The 18,448-nt window shown below is 38.5% G+C and overlaps 1 protein-coding gene across 1 annotated transcript; it reads right to left on the bottom strand.

The window, feature by feature from the left end:
- Positions 1-8,129: 8,129 nt before the first annotated feature.
- On the bottom strand, positions 8,130-17,025 carry ZBTB21 (zinc finger and BTB domain containing 21). The gene is made up of 2 exons (XM_063126598.1): positions 16,924-17,025; positions 8,130-14,878 (listed from the first exon to the last, which is right to left on the bottom strand). Exon 2 carries the CDS (start codon positions 14,863-14,865, stop codon positions 11,713-11,715), a length of 3,153 nt encoding a protein of 1,050 aa, XP_062982668.1. The 5' UTR covers positions 14,866-14,878; positions 16,924-17,025; the 3' UTR covers positions 8,130-11,712.
- Between the last annotated feature and the right edge of the window lie 1,423 nt (positions 17,026-18,448).

The following is an 18,448-nucleotide window of genomic DNA, read 5'->3' as shown; positions in this document are numbered from 1 at the left end:
ATGCACTTATGCATTTTCGATTTCAATCTTTTAATTATTTCCAAACACCAGTAAATAAAAAACACTAAAAAACAAAATATAAAACATATAAAGACACACCCACAAAAATGAGATAAAACAAAATCTAATCAACAAACAAAACACCAAATAAAATGTTCTTCCAATATTCTCCTCAGCAAAAATATATAACAATGTTGTCGTTATTATTTTTCTTTTTCACTGTCAAATCCAAATCTCTAATTTCTCTCCACATTTCCTACACTATTGTTTTAATCCACAGATATACAAATCATTTTTTTCTTGTCCCTTCATAAAATTTACAAAAGGTTCCCATTCCTTTATAAATCTTAGTCGATTTTTCTCTCATTACTGCCTTGAGTTTCGCCATCTCCACTAGCTCAAACATCTTCATTAGCCATTCCTCTATTGTGGGCACTATTTTGCCCTTCCATCTTTGTGTATATATCAGTCTTGCAGCTGTCGTCATATATAAGAATATAGTCCCATGATTCTTTTTCATCTGCTCATCCATAAATCCCAAAAGAAAGTATTCCGGTTTCAATTGGATATTAATTCTTAGGATTTTTTGGATTAAAGAATGGATTTGTATCCAGAAAGTCTTTGCTTTTTTGCAGGTCCACCATGCATGGTAGAATGTCCCTTCCTGCTCTTCACATTTCCAGTACAGTCCTGATGCCCCTTTATACATTTTGGCCAATTTTGCTGGTGGCATATGCCACCTATACATCATTTTGTAAATTTTTTCTTTAAGACTGGTACTTAACGTAAATTTTAGCCCTCTTGTCCACATATTTTCCCATTGTGCCATTGGTATACTATATCCCATATTCTGGCCCCATTTTATCATACATTCTTTCACTTGTTCTTCCTCCATCTCAAACCTCAATAAGAGTTTATAAATTTTAGCAATAACATGTTCGTCATTCGTACATAATGCCCTTTCAAATTCTGACTTTGTTGTTTCAAAACCAGATTTTTAAAATCAATTTTAAACCTTTCTGACATTTGCATATATTCAGACCATTGGCATGAGTACCCTTCTTTTGTCAGCCCTTCTCTTGACTTTAATTTATAAACCCCTTGCCATGGTTTATGCAAATTTATGCATTTTCATGTGTACAGCCAGTAAATGTGATGGCATGTGCTAGAAAATGGATGACACAATTGAGTGGGGACTGGTTAATTTTAGCTTTTGTTAAAAAGTAGTAAACAGATACCTGAGAGGTGGGGAATGGTGAACAGGCACCCAGGTGCAATATCAGTATTAATGTGCTATAATAATTAGGGAAGTAATAAGATTATTGCTGGGAAGAAGACGTTGGTGCAAGATTAGTGAGCTACAGCTTTTGCATGAAAAGTAAAAAAAACCTGGAAGTTAAACATTAAACCATGAGAGATCACAGAGTGCAGTGTAGATGAGGGCATGTCTCCACATAAACCAGTCTAGATTCTCTCAAGGCTTCCAAGATGCATCGCACTTGAATAACTAGAAATCTTTGAACTAAAAAAATGACATACTGAACTGAGTCACATAAAGCACAGATAATAAAATCTTCCACTTTGCTTTGGAACCTCACAGCCATTTCCCTTACTATGAGAAGATGCTGTGTAAGAGGAAGTATGAGTCAGCTTTTCTTTTTGTGACTCCTGGGTAATGGGCAAAGTGGGAGTAATGCTTCTGATCAAAAGACCTGATGCTAGGAAGATGGCGCACTAGCACAGAAGTGCAAGAAAAAGAAGTGGCTCTCTGCTCTTTTCTCTTTCAGCACCTTTGTTAACACATGGAAGAGTTCTAGGTTGTGGCATGAAAGTAGTCAGTGGTGTAAAAGTATAACGAAACGAAGACTGTAGTCCTGTGCCCGTTTACCTGGGAGTAAGCCCCATTCAACTCAGTGGGATATATTTTTGATTATGCATGCAAAGCTGTAGGAGTGTTTTACAGTAACATATTTTCAGTAGTTGGGTGTATTGTGCATAGGTAGGAAATGAGGAGGACACTACTTAGTAAATAGCTCATCCTTGGTCCAAAACTGCTCATCCTTGGTCCAAAACATGCATTTCTGGTTGGATCTCACATGCCTATAGCTGATCCATTTCATTAGCATGTGAAGTTCCATGGTTGTCCAATAGAGACAGGAAAAAGTTTGTGCTGTGACACACAAGCATTTGTCAAGACTGCAACAAGCTCAGGGTGAAACCTGAGATTTCCCACCAATGTTGTTCTTTTATAACATTGATTATAACAATTGTTGTTCTTTTATAACATTGATAGCAGTGATAATGGCCAGTGTGGGAGAGTGTGATCTAACTAATTAATCCCCCCCTCCTGCCACCCAAAGAGCTGCTATTACCTATGGAGAGAGGAAGCTACATGCACTGAGTCACATACTGCTATAAACTTGTACAGATCTACATGAAAAGGATGTGTCTGAAGCTTGTTTTGCACATTCCCACCAACAGAGGTCAGCCCAATAAAGACTTTTTACATTTACTTTTATTGCTCACTTCTTTTTTTGTTAGTAGCTTAGAGACCATGTCATATCAACTGGGTTAATCAGTTGATATGGTTGACAATAGAGGCTTACAAGACTAAGCTATGAATCAGGAATTCTTTAAAGCTTGTGTCTGTCATAAAAACCACCAGATAGGTGGTCTTAAGAGTCTCCCTACCCAGCACCTGCAATATAGGGATAATATTGACCTACCTTATAAGGTTGTTTTTAATACAAGAAATTATGCATGTATGAAGTACTGTAAGCACAGAAAAGCACTATATGAATGGTAAGCATTATTATTATAGATGGATTATTTTCACTTCTCTTTCCAACCAAGAAATGGAATATGAAGGCTGCAGATATAACTAATAATCTTTTGATATTGCATTTCACTCCACTCATACTCTACTGCTCTGGAAATAATCTTGGTGCATTTCTTATTTCCATCCTAGAACTAATAATAATTATTATTTATTTACCCGCCTCTAGGGGCGACACAGCAAAAGGTCCTCTAGGTAAGAGCTGTCAGCCTAGTTTTGGCTGACTGAAGTAAGTTCCCCCAGAGGACCTGAGTGTGTGGAGCAGATTGAATGGGAGAAGGGGAACCTGCAGGTAACCTTGACCCAAACCATGTAGGGCTTTAAAGGTAATGACCAACATTTTGTATTTCGCCGGAAACTAATTGGCAGCCAGTGGAGTGATTTTAATGTTGGGGTAATATGCTTACCCTTACATGTACCGGTGACCAATTAAACATTCAGGCATTTAATATTAGTAATTAATATAATCTGAATTTGCATCCATATTCTTTTCAGTGAGTTTTAAGAGTGTGCTGAAAAGGACAGGAGGAAGACAGTATGCAAAGTAGCTGGCAAGTGGTAGCCAGCTACTGAGCCTGTGAAGGCTATAATTCACAGAAAGTCAAATACCCGTTGATTTCAATGGGAGAAATGATCAGAAGCAATCTGTTTAGGCAAATGAGTACAATGGCAAAAATTCTCCACTCCCAGGATCTGGTAACAGAGGAGCAGTATAACTGAGCAAAATATTAGTTCCCAATTGCACCAAAAGCTTGCACCTCTTTAATGACATGCATATGTGAGCAAGAACCATAACATGAAGCACATGATGCAGCAGCTTTTCCTGAATCCAAGTGAACCTGTGTCTGTTTAGTAGGTGGAGAGTAGGCAATCTGGAAATATTATGTATGCCACTTTGAGCTGCTTAGAAGAGTATAACTATGTTCATTTATTTTTATTTTGTTTGTTACATTTATATCCTGCATTTTCCTCCAAGGAGCCATACAGGATCCTCTTCCTCTCCAGTTTATTCTCACAACAAGCCTGTGAGGTAGATTAGGCTGAGAGTCACTGGCTAGTCCAAAGTCACCCTGTGAGTTTCATGGTTGAGTGGGGACTAGGACTGGGGAGACACAGGTTCAGCACTCTAAGCAGTACATCACACTGCCTCTCATGGGATGTGGTATGGATTGTGTCACCTTCTCATTCAAATATTTCATGCAGTGTGCATGAAAAATTGTACAGGCACAGTTCTATGCACACTTACTTGGGAATAAGCCTGATGGAATTAAGTGTGAATAACTTCTAAGTAATCATTGAGCTATAAGGCTACAATCCCATGTATACTAGAAATCCTATATACACATACCAGGGAGTAAGTCTCATCAGAATTGAGTAGAGCTTATTTCTGAGTAGACATGAATAGCATTGTTCTGTAAGTTACATTAAGTTCAGTGGGACTCACTTCCAAGTAGACATTAAATTCAGTGGGACTCACTTCTAAGAAGACATGCATAGGATTGGGCTGCATGTGATGAGTCCTCATGCTCAATACATTAAAGGAGTGTCAAATTCCACTAAAATCACAGAATCTACCTCCATGTAATGGGAACTGGAGCATTCGCAACATATATATTAGACTCTCATGAGACAGAGTAACTCAAAAGAACAAATTTATTTTACTCCAAATTTTCTTAATAAAGATCTAGATAAAGAAAAATTACAGTAGAAAAGGAATACAAAGCAGCAACATTACATTAAAAGAAACTTCTGAAACTAGGAATTCTCAGTCCTAAAAAAGTTAGTTGGATTCCTACTTAAAATTCAACACAGATGTATTAAACTGGTATATAATGTATACAAGATATATGTAATTATAAAAACAGACCTTTTGAATTTATCTTATATAGCTTTAGTTTAAAATCAGAAGCAACTTCAATAGAATTTCAGTTACAGTCCTTCTTGTACATTGGTGATGGCTACTCCAGATGCAAAGCAGCCCCAAAATAGATAGGAATACTATCAAGAAAACCAGGCTTGGGGGGGGGGGGATGTTTTTCAAGCCATTAAGATTTGACCTTTGGCTATGAAAAAACAACCACTAGTTCACAGACACCTGAAAGGAGAACTGGTTGTGTATGTAAAGTTCGAAGTGTAATGAAATGCAACACACAACAAAACAAACACAAAACTTGGTGCAATCCATACTATTCAGATTCAAGAGCTATCAAAAATTTAGAAATATTAATATCTAAGCTTCTAATTGCTTACCATGCAAGTGCTAAAGCTGCAATTAGAAGCACATTGAAATCAATTGCCATTCTTTTTAAATAACATAGGAAGGCCATATTTTTGACACATTTTTTCATGAAATAAAGTTGTAACACAGCTGAAAATCTTATGGAGTGCTAATCTTGATAGTGTTCCTTTACAGGGAAAATTAAGCCATACAAGAAATTTCAGATAAAAATATATGACATGAAAAATGCCCAGTGTCACTATAAGGTTCAGCTCTTATAGGTTTTAATACTGATTAATTATTTTTCTTTCTCCTACAGTAGTAAGACGCTTTGATTTTCAGGCAAGAAAATGTAAACAACAGGCATACGCCAAGGGGTAAAGGTTGGATATAGGGTTTTTTTCCCCCCAGAGCATTGAAAGAAACATGGTAAAGGCATTGTTGCCTATGGCAACACATCTCCCTATTCCTCTAATACACAGGTTTGGGCAGGCTTTGTAGTTTCATAAACCTGCAAGAATTTTTTTAAAAACCCAAACTATTTAGGACTGCTGTCTATCTAGCTCAAGAGTCAAGATTAATTCATGGTGCCAAAGGAAGATGCAGAAAAATACTTTATTCAGGTTATGGCTCAAAATAAAGCTTAATAACTAAAAGAGCATTATGTAGTTTAAAAACAAAGCTACTGGTGCTCAATTTTGACCATACTGCCCAATGGGATTTATCTGCATTTTTTTAAGTGTGGTGGCAGTCCTGAATTCATGGGAATAACTCAAAAGATTGCACTGCATACATATTCAGCTTTTTACAGTAGCAGAGGAGGCAATAAAACTGCACAGGACATTCAAAAACCCATGTTTTCTGCTTCAAAATTCATGAATAGGGAAGCAAGTAGAAGTCGTACAATTTGGGAAATTAGCAAGTATGGACTAACTGCAGGATGATATATAGAAGCAATCCACTGAAATTACCCCCACTAAACTAACTGGGGCTACTCTGAAACAAATGGGTTGTTAACTGCAGCCAATGGTTGCATTGGGCAGGGAGATAACCTAGCTTCAACCTTATACACTACTGTGGGAGTATGTTTCATTGAGCTCACTGGGGGGTTTACTTCCAAGAAGACATGCATAGGAGTGCTGTTAAACATTCATTCATTGAAGAGGCCAGTTTTCTGAACCTTCTGCCACCATTCTAGAGGAAAATACAACTCAGGTAGAAAAACAATACTATACTCCCTTAGTATGTATAGATACCTGTATATTACCTTAGTTTGCAGCCTTTCTAGGGAAATAGTCCCTTACAATTATTTCCACAGTTCTTCAGAGAGATTTATCTGTGGACAGAGTTGAGCAAAGCACTTGTTTAGAATTAAAAACCTTTTCAAGTCTTGTTGATTTCAATGTTAAATGTTCATATGCAGATGTACATTGATGAAGCTTTGCTGGAGCAGTTCTTCAGTTATTTCATGAGCCTGAAAGAAATCCTTTTAATTTCAAGGGTCACTTTTGATCATGTTGACATGAAATTTTTATTTAAGTGACTATGTAGAATAGGACTGAATTCTGTCCATTTTATCAATAGATCTAATAAAGACAATATAAAAAGTAATGTAATATATCTTTTAAACCTGCACATTTTTCTCATGTCATATTCCAAGTCCCTGTTTGAGAAATTGTGAACTTAATTTGATAAAAAATATAGACTCAAGCAAAATGCCAAAGTCTTTTTCCTTGTAGAATTGAGAACATTTTAGTATTTTCATCACAGCACTGCAAAGTTAATGATAATAACAAATCAATATTTTTGTTTTACTTTTTATTATGCTCAAACTAAATATATTCCTTGAACAAGATTTAGGTATATAATAAACATCTTCCATAATTTATAACTTTTAAAACATATATTAATCTTTAAGTGGAAGCATATTTATCCCATGTCCACCAAAATAAACTCTTAGAGCTTTTGAAAAGTATTGAATAAAAAGCTAGGAGGAAACCTCTGACTAAACATTTACAAAAAAATTCTTCAGAGTCTGGGATTTTTTTAAAAAAAGCAATAACTGATTTGAGAAAAATCACACAGCACTCTCCCCATTAGTATGTGTTTACAGCAGATATTACTTGATTGATTTTTTAAGGAAAAGCCCTATTTCTTAAAAAGTGTAAGAGTTTTAAACTCTTGATATTTATTATCATACTATAACTAAAATGTCATAGCAGTACTCCAGCTGAAATTTCTAAATTTTGCTTAAGTTAATGGAGCATTATCAGGAAGGCATATTTCCCCTTCCTAGAGTCAGGTCTCAGACTTGCAGGAAGAAATTCAACAGGTGAAGTTGCTTCCAGCATGGTGTCAATGCTGGAAAAAATGTTCATTCACTGAATGTTTGCCAGTCACACAACTATTTGAAACAAGATGGGCAACTTGTGGCTTTCCGGGTGTTTTAGCCTACAATTCCTATCAGCCTTCAACACTGATTATTCTGGCTAGGGCTGATGGGAGTTGGAAGGCCAGCACATCTGGAAAACCACAAATTGTTCACCACTAGTGGCATAGGAGCCCAGCTAGAATAAAATACTGGTAAAAGGGAATAGAAGAGGTAACTGACAATCCAATGAGAGTTATGCAAACAGCCTCTGTAGGGTTCAGAGCTGCTGTAAGGAGTTCATAAGCAAAGTTGACAATATAGTACCATAAATCCCAGCGCCTGGGCATGATGGAGGTTGTAGCCCCAAACATCTGGAGGCACCAGGTTAGAGAAGGTGGAAAGTGCTTTGTTTACAGACCAGCGTGAGAACTAGAACATAAGAGGAGCCATGCTGGATCACACTAAGGCCTCAGCTAATCCAGCATTCTGTTCACACATTGGCCAACCAGCTGTTGACCAGGAATCCACATGCAGGACTTGAACTGTCTGGTCTGGTTTGCACTTTTTCCCTACAAATGAGCAGCCTTGACCATCCTCAAGCACATGTTTGTGTGAACTGGAGAAATGTAATATGTGACACCACAGGGACACAGATGCAACCAGCATAGCTTTCTATGATCATAGCAGTCCTATTTATTTATTTATTTATTTATTTATTACATTTCTATACCGCCCAATAGCCGAAGCTCTCTGGGCGGTCCTACTATTTCTGCAGATTTGTATTGATGTGCCACCTGATTCTTGCTTAAGTTTTTTCATGTAAGTGCAAGGACACAGATGTGTGAAGATGGGTAAGGACTGCTGAATTGTTTGGGAGAGGGGAATCCTATGAACTGGTCCTAAAGCTTTTAAGTATGTAATAAAACAAGGTTCTGATGCAAACATAGCACTAGTTCCATTCCATTTAGATAAACCCAGAAAGGTACATTTACACTCTTGTCAAAAATTCATTTTATTTTGAAACTAAAAAGTAAATCTTTTCAATGATTACTTTAATCTGCCATGGCTCATAATTTTAATGGGGTGGGGGGAAACCCAGCTTTGTCTCACTATCTAGCAAGTTAGGACTGTTTAAAGACTCTGCATGAACCTTGTTCTAAAGGCAGATGCCTTACAAAATGTCTTACAATGCCAATCAATTAATTTAACTTCTTAAAATAAGGATAGGTAAAGTATGTCTGAATAGCTAAAGTGTTTAGGGAAGAGATTAAGATATTTATCGCTGCAAAACTTGTTGTGGAAAAGTTTTTTTTGAGAATTACTTAAGTCTTTTAAATTCTACTAATCAACATAACCCTTGTTTAAAAAACAAAATATAGCAAACACGGAACAAGATAAGGACTTGAATCCTAATCATACTTACTTGGGAGACCCCTGTAGGACTTACTTCTGAGTAAACATGCACATATTCAGGCTATGACTACACCGCTAAATTAATCTTACTGAAGTAAGCATGTTTTTCATGGACAACATGAGATATTTTCTTGCCTTGTTGATTCAGTACTAGGGACATGATCCACAAACCTTCTCCATCACCAGCATTGACAGCTAATCTCCAGTACACCCAGGGCACCAGAGTGTGAGGTCACCATAGAAGCTGTACAATAACCAATTACTGTGGCTGACTTAAGTAGCTCCTGATCTGGAAGCCTGCAATGCTCTGTTCTTCCCACAGCAAGGTGTGGGTTGACCAAGAGCTGTTTGCAATTGCCTCTGTGTTCACTGTACTGAGCAACTGGATATCCCAGCTGCCCAGTATGCCCGGGGTTTGTCAGACTAGGCTGTCGTCTGTGCTGATAGGAGACTGTGCCAGCATTACAAAGTTGTTTGTCATGTCCCAGGATCCCAATACCTCTATACAGGCCCCACTTTCAGTTTTAGAACTTGATGCGCGAGTTTAGGAAATGAAGGTCAAAATATGGATGCCTTTCAAACCTTGTTCAAATGTTTCGATCATGCTCTATAGAAGCACAATGGAAGATCCACATGTGGCAGGACATTTTACTTCTGTTTTTGAAGAGCAGCTCCCCATTCCTCATCAGAAGCTACTTTTAAAGCACTCCTGAGTTTCAAAAAATAGTTTCTGATACAGAAGTTGTTCCTCAGAAAACAAATATAAAAGGCCTGAACACATATTAATGCACTCAGTAGCTCACCTCTACTGTTTTATGGGACGTATTTCTAACTAATAAGAGCCTTTGAAACAGTATTAGGTTGCTGTTATAACTAGATTAACATGAAAGCAAATTTCCACCAATGTTAACAGGATTCCGTTTAAAATTACCGCCTTTAGATGTGGGGTGCCAGTTCTATGGAAACTCCTGCTCTATCGAAACTCAATTACAAATGCCCCATCATGTCTTTTAATTATAGCATGAATAAGTGTCACAATTACCCAGGGCTGAACACCAAACATTGCTATCTTATCTCACAATCTAAAATGATCTACAAGAGCAAATTGATACATCTGCAGCATTCACACTCTCACCACTCATTCTAATGTAAGCCCGTTAGATAAAAGTTTAAAATACCACTAGCAATCAATATGAATTCCTGAGCAGGAAACTGAAAGGTTCCTGGCAGACACCTGTACTAACGACTCTACTCTGCCATTTAGGGGCAGAAGCCTGCTACATCTTGTCACCCCACTCCATCAGTCTTTTCCATCTGCAAGAGTACCGTCATGCACACAGAGCTTCCCTCCACAGAATGAATTCTCTATTTGTCTCAATTGAAGAAATTAATGAACAAGGACCCCTGGGCATCCAGACTTGTGCATACATCAGAGTACACATGGATCTTTGGAAAAGGTGTCCGACTACTGTCCTGCAAACGAGTGCATGTGTGTGAGAGAGAGTCAGATGGACATGTACTGGAGTGAATGAGATTTATATGCTCTTAATAACAAGCATAATTGTAGTCCAAGGCCACAATCGAGTATATACTTAGGCCCACTGAAATCAATAGGCTTAAGCATGCTTAACTCTGCATTGGATTGTGTCTTAAATATTTTTGTACTCTTTTAAACAAATGCTCAAAACAAAAATATGCCCAAACTATGATACAGGATAGAAACATTCTGCTTATTGCAGGTCTTGTATTTATGAAATACAACATTTGTGGTGTTGCATTTTCCCCTCCACTGAACTAGGCATTTTAATAAAGACTTTGCATTTTTATTTTATTCATTTATACATATGTAAATATTTACATTTGAACTTGTAGTCCTGGATGAGCTCACCACTATCTCCTAATGGAATTGTATGTTCCAGAACTAGCATATTCATACATTCCGCTGTAATAAAACACATCCGCACAGATCAGAAGGAACAAAGTACAACAATTTTTTACATCCACTCAATGCTGTTCCATGTTAAAAAGTAATATATAGTTTGCATTAGGGTATCAGCTGTCTGCTGCTCATCACATTAACTCTGGTTATCAAAATATCTATAGAATATCAACCTCGAAGGATCAAATAAAGCAGTGCATCTTTGTTCCTACACTCTTCCTTCAAAAACTCTTTAAAATGGCTGGAGGCAGGCTGGCTGCTACTTTGTATATAAAAATCCAAATATTCACATATTGCTAATCTGAAATTGTATTGTAGTTTGCACAATATCCATACACAAAATTCCAATAACAAAAAAATTCCATATTAATCAAAATTTTCAATAAGTGTCAGGTTAATTCAAATGAGGTTTTATTTGTTATTGCTAATGTTCTATAAGATTAAGGTCAACACAACAAAGCACTCAATCCATTTCTTCCCTTAACCTCAAATGAATGGCTAATATTTATAAAGAGCTCATGAGAGTGTTACTCTGTGAAAACAATCAACTAATTTCACGATTTCCATTATTCTAAACTCTTAAGTTGCTGTTGCTTTTTAATATGAATCCATATTAAATAGCAGGATGAAGATGATGTAATCAGATGTTAATGAATGAAATTATTCCGTTCACTAGGAAGTCCTAGAACACAACACTTAAACTTGTGAGCAATTTACTCTACTGATAATAAATTTAGTTTACCTTAATTTCCACAACCAAAGCAGCATCACAAATTTTCAACTTTAATTGTTGAAGATTCTTGTCCTTGTATGTACGTGTACGTGTGTGTGTGTGTATATATATGGATCTCTCTCATTTCAGTGGTGTAACTTCAGCAACATCATGGAAATTAAACAGGATTTAGAATCCCCGTAGGCACTCTTCATGTGTGTGTTTAATTGTGTGTCTGTTCATGACTCCAAAGGCTAAATGCGGTTTTGAATGTCCTGTGGCAGAGTTTGCACATATACTGTCTTTTGAATGTGATAGCTGAAAGTGGTGGAGCATGGTAAAAGAGTGTGTCTGATTCCTGTGGAACAAATAATTTCTCAGTAGCTGAAGGGGTTTCTGACACGCCTGTAGGGCTATCAGGTTCCAAAGGTTGTATTTTGGGAAGTGGTGGAGGTGGAGGCAAAGGGGGCGGTGATGGAGAATTTGCTGATGCACACATCTCAGGTTCTTTACGCACAGGTTCCTCTGTAGCTTGTGCCATATGGGACTGGAAGTGACTCCACAAACGGAAATTGGTTCGGAAGGCTTTGTTGCACACATGGCAAATGAAGGGCTTTACAGAGCACAAAAGCTCTTGGTGACGCTCTAGCTGCTTGTGTATAGTAAAAATTTTCCCACACTTTTCACAGGGCCACAAACCAGTGTCTTTATTAATAACCGTTTCCTTGGGTTCCAGGCTGCCTTCTGAGACCTCCTCTTCTACATCATCTGCAGGTTCTTCTTTGATATGAACTTTAAACTGTTTGGAAATACTAAGATCTTCAGGGATGCATGAGGAATCTTCTGAATCAAAATTAATTTGTTCCGAGGAATCGCTGAATACGCCATCTTCTTTGGCTACAACGAAGTTGTTCATTTTGTGAGGCTCCGACTGAGAATGCAGTCCTGAAGCACTACTTACTTCGCCATTGTGTTCCAGAACTGGCAACGAAAAATTCTCTGTTGGGGCCATAGTATTTTGGTTATGGACTTCAACCTGATGACGCCAAATACTGAAGGAGGATTTAAAAGTGCGCATGCACTCTAGGCAGGTGAGCTTCTTGTACTCGCACGTGATTTCATGGTCGTGCTTCAGCTCTAGAGAAGAAAACCGGAGGCTGCAGTAAGGACAAACCGTTGCGTTCCGGCAGAGCCGCTCATGATTTCCCTGTTCAATAAGAGAGGAAAGCTTAGCATTACAAAGACGACACTGGTAAACTTTTTTGTTTTCGACCGGGCTTTCAATACGAGCGTCCTCCTTTGGTTTGAGAGCCTTACTCCCTCCAACTGTTTTTTCCCCAGGGTGCATTTTTATATGCTGCTTAAACTGTGACAGGAAGCGATATGCTTTCCCACAGTAGGTGCAAATGTAGGCTCCTCTGGCTCTTGACCTTAGGTTTCTTTTGATGACTTGTTGTACTTGTGAAGCAGCCTGTCCCTGAAAACCTTGCTTGCCACGCCTTAGTTTAACAATCAACGCCTTTTTAATCTCTCGCTCTCTCACTATATCGATGAGTTTCCTTTGGAATTTTTCATCCAAGACGGCATGTGAACTGGAAGCAGGTGAGGGGTTCTTCACAATTCCATGCTGTGTCTGGCAATGCGTCCAAACTTTGAAGTTTGTGTGAAATCTCTTATGACAAATGTCACAAGCATATGGTTTTTCAGGGTTATGGTACATGTTGACGTGACGGTGAAGGCCTGCTGTTGACCTGAAAATCTTAAGGCAATGTTTGCACTTAAACTTTTTGTTAGGCTTTGTTTCTTCCAGTTCACTACATTCATCTCTGCTAATGTCAGAATCTGGAAAGTCAGCAAAGGGGGTAGGATTTGAGTTTTCCTCAAAATTGTCCTCTGACCCAGGAGAGGCATGTTCATCCACCTCAATTTTTGTGTGTGGTAGCCTTCTGTCGGCTTGAAACCTTCTTTTGGCTGGAAGTCTACTGAGATCCCTATGGTGAACTTCAGTTTTAAAAGGGTTGCTTTTATTGGCAGATGTTGAAGCATCCCCCACTGTAATTCTAATTATTTCCGAAGGATCTGAAAGTGGACTGCTAGGTTCAGTTTTTATCCGTATTTCTTTAAGAGGAGAAGTTACCTCCCTGTCTGTTGACTGAGAGGCACTAAAGGACCTAAGGCGATGTGGGTGCATTACCTGTGTCTTGTCATCAGGAACTTCCTTTTCTGTAGAATCTTTCACAGATGACTTTTGGGATATTACATTTAACATTCTTCCTTGTGTGCTGTTCACCACTGAAGATCCTTGGGAAAGCTTCAAGTCAACATTAGATGAATAAACAGGAACTTGACTATCCATGGACAATGACCTTCGAAGGAGACTTTTTACAAGCGGTCCACTCCTGTCAATACTTTGGTTTTCAGAGCCACATACCCTAGATGGGATCACTAATCCTAACTTTGAATAGTATAGCAAATTCCTGTCTTCCCCTGGACCAGCTCCTTTTCCTGTCTCTCTCAACAAAAATGTGGATTCTGGTGAGCTACACAGAGATATGGCTGGCGGACAAGGCCTTTTCAAGGGTATTTCTGCTGCCTTTCCTCTTAGGAACTGATTGCTTCCTCCTGGTTCATCTGCTATCACTTCCTTGTCCACAAAAGGTTTCTGTGACATTATTGCGTTTCTTTTAGTTCTATTTTGATCATCCACTGCACCTGATGTTTCATGGGACTTGGAGTATCGTAAAGAACTGTCTTTCAACCATCTCCTCTCATTTAATGATAGGCTATGCAGAAACTCAGTTGACTGGGTTACTTGCGGCCGCTTAGTTTTGGCAGTAATCAAGGGCAAGGGTTTAGAACTATGGCTTATGTCACGTAGTGTTTGCCCAACATTTCCCCCCTGTGCTTCATTTTTGTTCTGACAAACTATGACACTTCTTTTCTGGGAAATGCTTTCATCTTCCTCTTGGAACAGTATTTTCTTAACAGGACATGCAGGCAAAGGAAGTTGAGGACTTCTAGAAACAATATTAGTAAGGAAGGAAATTCCAAGACTGTACCCCACTTCTTGCACACCAGCAAGGCTGCTTTTCTCAACAAACAAAGATGATGAGTAAATGTAGTTTAATACATTGTCAAAAGTATCTGGTTCACAGAAGTCAAGCTGAAACACTGATTGAGACTCATTTTCTTTTGTAGTGAACAAAGTCTGAAAGTATTCACTGCTGGCAGCCAAAACATTTTTGTGAGCTCGAAATTTCTGGTCTCCTACTATTAGGACAACATCACAGAGTTGCCCTTTCAGTCGTTCCTCATTTAAAGCACTTAGGAGAGAAATAGCATGTGCTGGATTTATATAATGCAAGAGTCCCTCCATGATTTAGGTTTACCTGAAAGACAAGAAAAGACAGAACCACAGTAATTTAAGTAGAACTTTTAAAAAGAAAGAAAAAGACATAGAAGCAAGTTTTCCTTTTCCAATAACAGGCTCAAAAGCCAATATTTCATTAATAAAGGTAGGCATATCACGTTATTATACATATTATACTGTGGGAGTTAAATAAGTGTTAAATAGAAGCATATAGTAAGATACTACTATGAAGTTTTGCAACAGGTCTAGCCCAGTGCACAATCAAGAAAACAGCCGGCTTTCATTCTATGCATACAACAGCTAATATCTCTCTACGTAGCCATCCTACCTGTTATATTTACTAAGTAGCTAAGTAAATTGACACTAAAAAAAATGTGTTTGCGTCTTCCCCCGCTCTTCTGCAGAATGTAACAAAAATAAAAGCCTAAAGTTAAAAGCAAACTGCACTTAGATATTTAAAGTCAGGTTTTGAAACAATGTTAATTTCTAAACAAGGTGAAGGATGCAAATCTAAATACACTTATTAGTGAGTAAGCCCTTTTCAACAGAGTGGGTCTTGATTCTGGGTAAATCTGCTGTACACATGTGCAGAGTGGTTTGGATCCAGACTAACTCAGTTGCATGTGGCTCCCATTGAAATCTATGTGAAAAATTACTCATGATTTAAGCCCCACTGATTTCAAAGTGCAACTAATGTAGTCTGAATCCAACCCAATATGTAAAATATAAATATGGCAGGCCATAGCCTATATATAATTGTATGTATAATTAATTGTAAATCAAACTATACTTTTGTTCTAGTCTTAGAGGGAAAAGCCAGTATGACTTATCAAAATTTGTTGCTACCCAAACAATGAATAATCTGTAAGGCAGTTGATGGATTTGTTAGAATCCATCTGCCCCTTTGTGGATGGTCACCCTAAACACTTAGACTGCAATCCTATACATCTTACTTGGGAACAAGTCCCAGTGAATTCAGCAAGGAATTGCCTCCAAGTGAACATGTATAATATACTAATCCTATACATTGTATAGGATTGGGTGTTAGGCTAAGTTTGACTCAACCCCACATAAAATAAATACCTGGGCAGTTCAAAGCTTCTGTATCGATTAGGCTCACGGGCATGTCAGAGAAGAAGAGTAAGAAAGCTTTAAGTTTTCCTCTTTCTAGAAATTCCTCATTTGATTATTTGTGTAGTTCAGTCAATCTGATCCAGCACTCAAGGCTACTTGGGCAATTCCAAGCACTAAACCTTTTGGGGAGAGGGGGTAGCATCCTATGTTCAGAATGCTGGATCAGCAATTGTGTGCGCAGTGCTAAGTGACGGCAGTACCAACCACAAATTTGGGGATGATGGTGTGGTTGTTGACATGGTCTTGATCTTGTCTCCAACCCCGTTCTTTGTTGTAAGGCTCAGAAACTGGACTTAGAATCAAAAATGTCAGAACTACTAATCCAGAGGGAATGACATCGGCAGATTGTGTGTGTGAGAGAGATAGAGAGAGAGAAAGAGAAAGAGAGAACATTCTTCAGCCAGCCACTCCCTGAACAGGCTTATCTTGAATTGGGACCTAACATATGTGTTCATAATTTAATGTTTTCATTTATTGCCCTTCTAGTTTTGCCTAAGATTGCAGTGTTGATGTATGCAGCTTTTCTTACTGTAAATGCAGATCATATTTATTTGTAGTACATGAGCAGTATGTAATTGTTTTGTGAAACTACATTAGACTCTTAACCTTGTTTTGGATGTAATGTTAAGCCATGAGGAAACTGGAAGCATCTATTTCCTGTTTTAAACTAATTAGGAGTTCCTTTCAGATCAGATGTAATAGGGAACTCCAGTTGGTTTAAACAGGAACTCAATGCTTCCGATCCCCTTTGTGACCTTGGAAGAGGAGGAGCTGGGAGTGGGGAATGCACAAGCCCAAGGTTCACGACAGATACATGCAAGGCTCAACTATGGTTTAGTGTTACACCCAAAACAGGCCTTAAGTCTTTTGTCAACTGACTCTCATCAAGTCTAATCATAAACAAATATAATTAAAATAAATAAAACTTACCACAAAACCTTCCTTTCTTCTTTTTGAATACACTTCAAAATGACAGAAATCTTAGATTCAGGATTGCATTGGCTCCTCAAATTCCAATTACTCTGAAGTCTGTATCTCTGTAGGGGAGCAGAGAGGAGGGGGGAAAAGTTAAGAACAAAATCAGTGTACAAAGAGTTTCCTGGCTTGCAGTAATTCACAATGCTCATTTCTGCCTCAGACTTCTGAATGACCCAGTTCACACATTATGGAATTGCTCCCGCTGCAAGGGGGAGCAGCTAAACAAACCACAGACCATTGAGCCATCATTTGTGTTCAGTGTGATGTGCGAATCTGGATCTCTGCCTTGTCTCTCCCCTGCAATAACCCACAGTTTGTTGTTGGGTTATTTCTCTGGGTTAAAAATGGATTTCCACATCAGGCTAAACAAGGAATCTTCAACTTTATTGAGTCAATAGGCACATCTGGAATTTTGAGAGTGTGTTGCAGGTGCTTTCACAAAATGGCTGCCAGGGTAGACATGGCCAATCGCAAAATACCCATCTTCCTAAATGCAAACTGGTGAGAAAGGTAACATGCCCAGGAACCTTACTACAAGACAGAGATCTGACCTCCAAACCACAAAACCACTCTTCTGAACACAGTTTTCTGCTCTAACAGCCATTTCACAGATGGCAAGCTGATGAAGCTCAGAGACAAGTAACTTGGCCAAGAAACGGAGTACAAGTCTGAGCCCCAAACACCAAATCACATTGGCAAAATACCCATTTCACAGAAGGCAAACTAGTGATGCTCAGAAAAACACACACACCACAACAAAGCAAACAAAGAATCCAATCAAGAACACCTCAGAAAACAAAAGCAGGAAAAATATCCCCCCCTCACCCCCTGCTATCCCCTCTCACCTTGGAAGTTGCTAACCTACCCCCTAGCCTTCCAGAATGCTCCCCATCACAGTCAACCTACTTTTTTCTGGGTGACTGATCATGCTTGAGGCCCAGAGGCAATCCTGGAAATAAAGATGGTGCTTTGCAACACTCTAGCTATGCGGCAGGGTCTTGCTATTTACTGTTTTACTCTGTACAGCACCATGTACACTGATGGTGCTATATAAATAAATAATAATAATAATAATAATAATAATAATAATAATAATGTTGCAAAACACATTGCTTTGCAATACACCAGCTTCCCATGCTTCCTTTTAACTCTTAAGGGCAGGGGGCAATGGGAGATGTCTGGGCCCCACAATAAGGACTCCAAGCCTTTCCTGCTTGCAGCAGTAGCAATCAGACAGCATTTGGAAGCATGCTGTGAGCCCTTCCATTTTATCTGTTCTTTGAATGTGTGATAGTGGTAGATTATGTCTGCCTTTACTGGAAACTCCTTCATTCAACATGCAACTCACATATTACCACAGCTTCACTGGCTTCTGGTCCATTTGGGGGACAATTCAAAGTACTGATTATGACTTATGAAGGCCTACGTAACTAGGGACTAGGCTACTTGAAACACCACATTCTCCCATTCATGCTTG

Source organism: Elgaria multicarinata, chromosome 5 (assembly GCF_023053635.1).
Source record: "Elgaria multicarinata webbii isolate HBS135686 ecotype San Diego chromosome 5, rElgMul1.1.pri, whole genome shotgun sequence".
In the NCBI taxonomy this organism is placed as follows: domain Eukaryota; kingdom Metazoa; phylum Chordata; class Lepidosauria; order Squamata; family Anguidae; genus Elgaria; species Elgaria multicarinata.
Note: the sequence above shows the minus strand (reverse complement) of the source record. Positions and strands in the feature narration are given on the sequence as shown.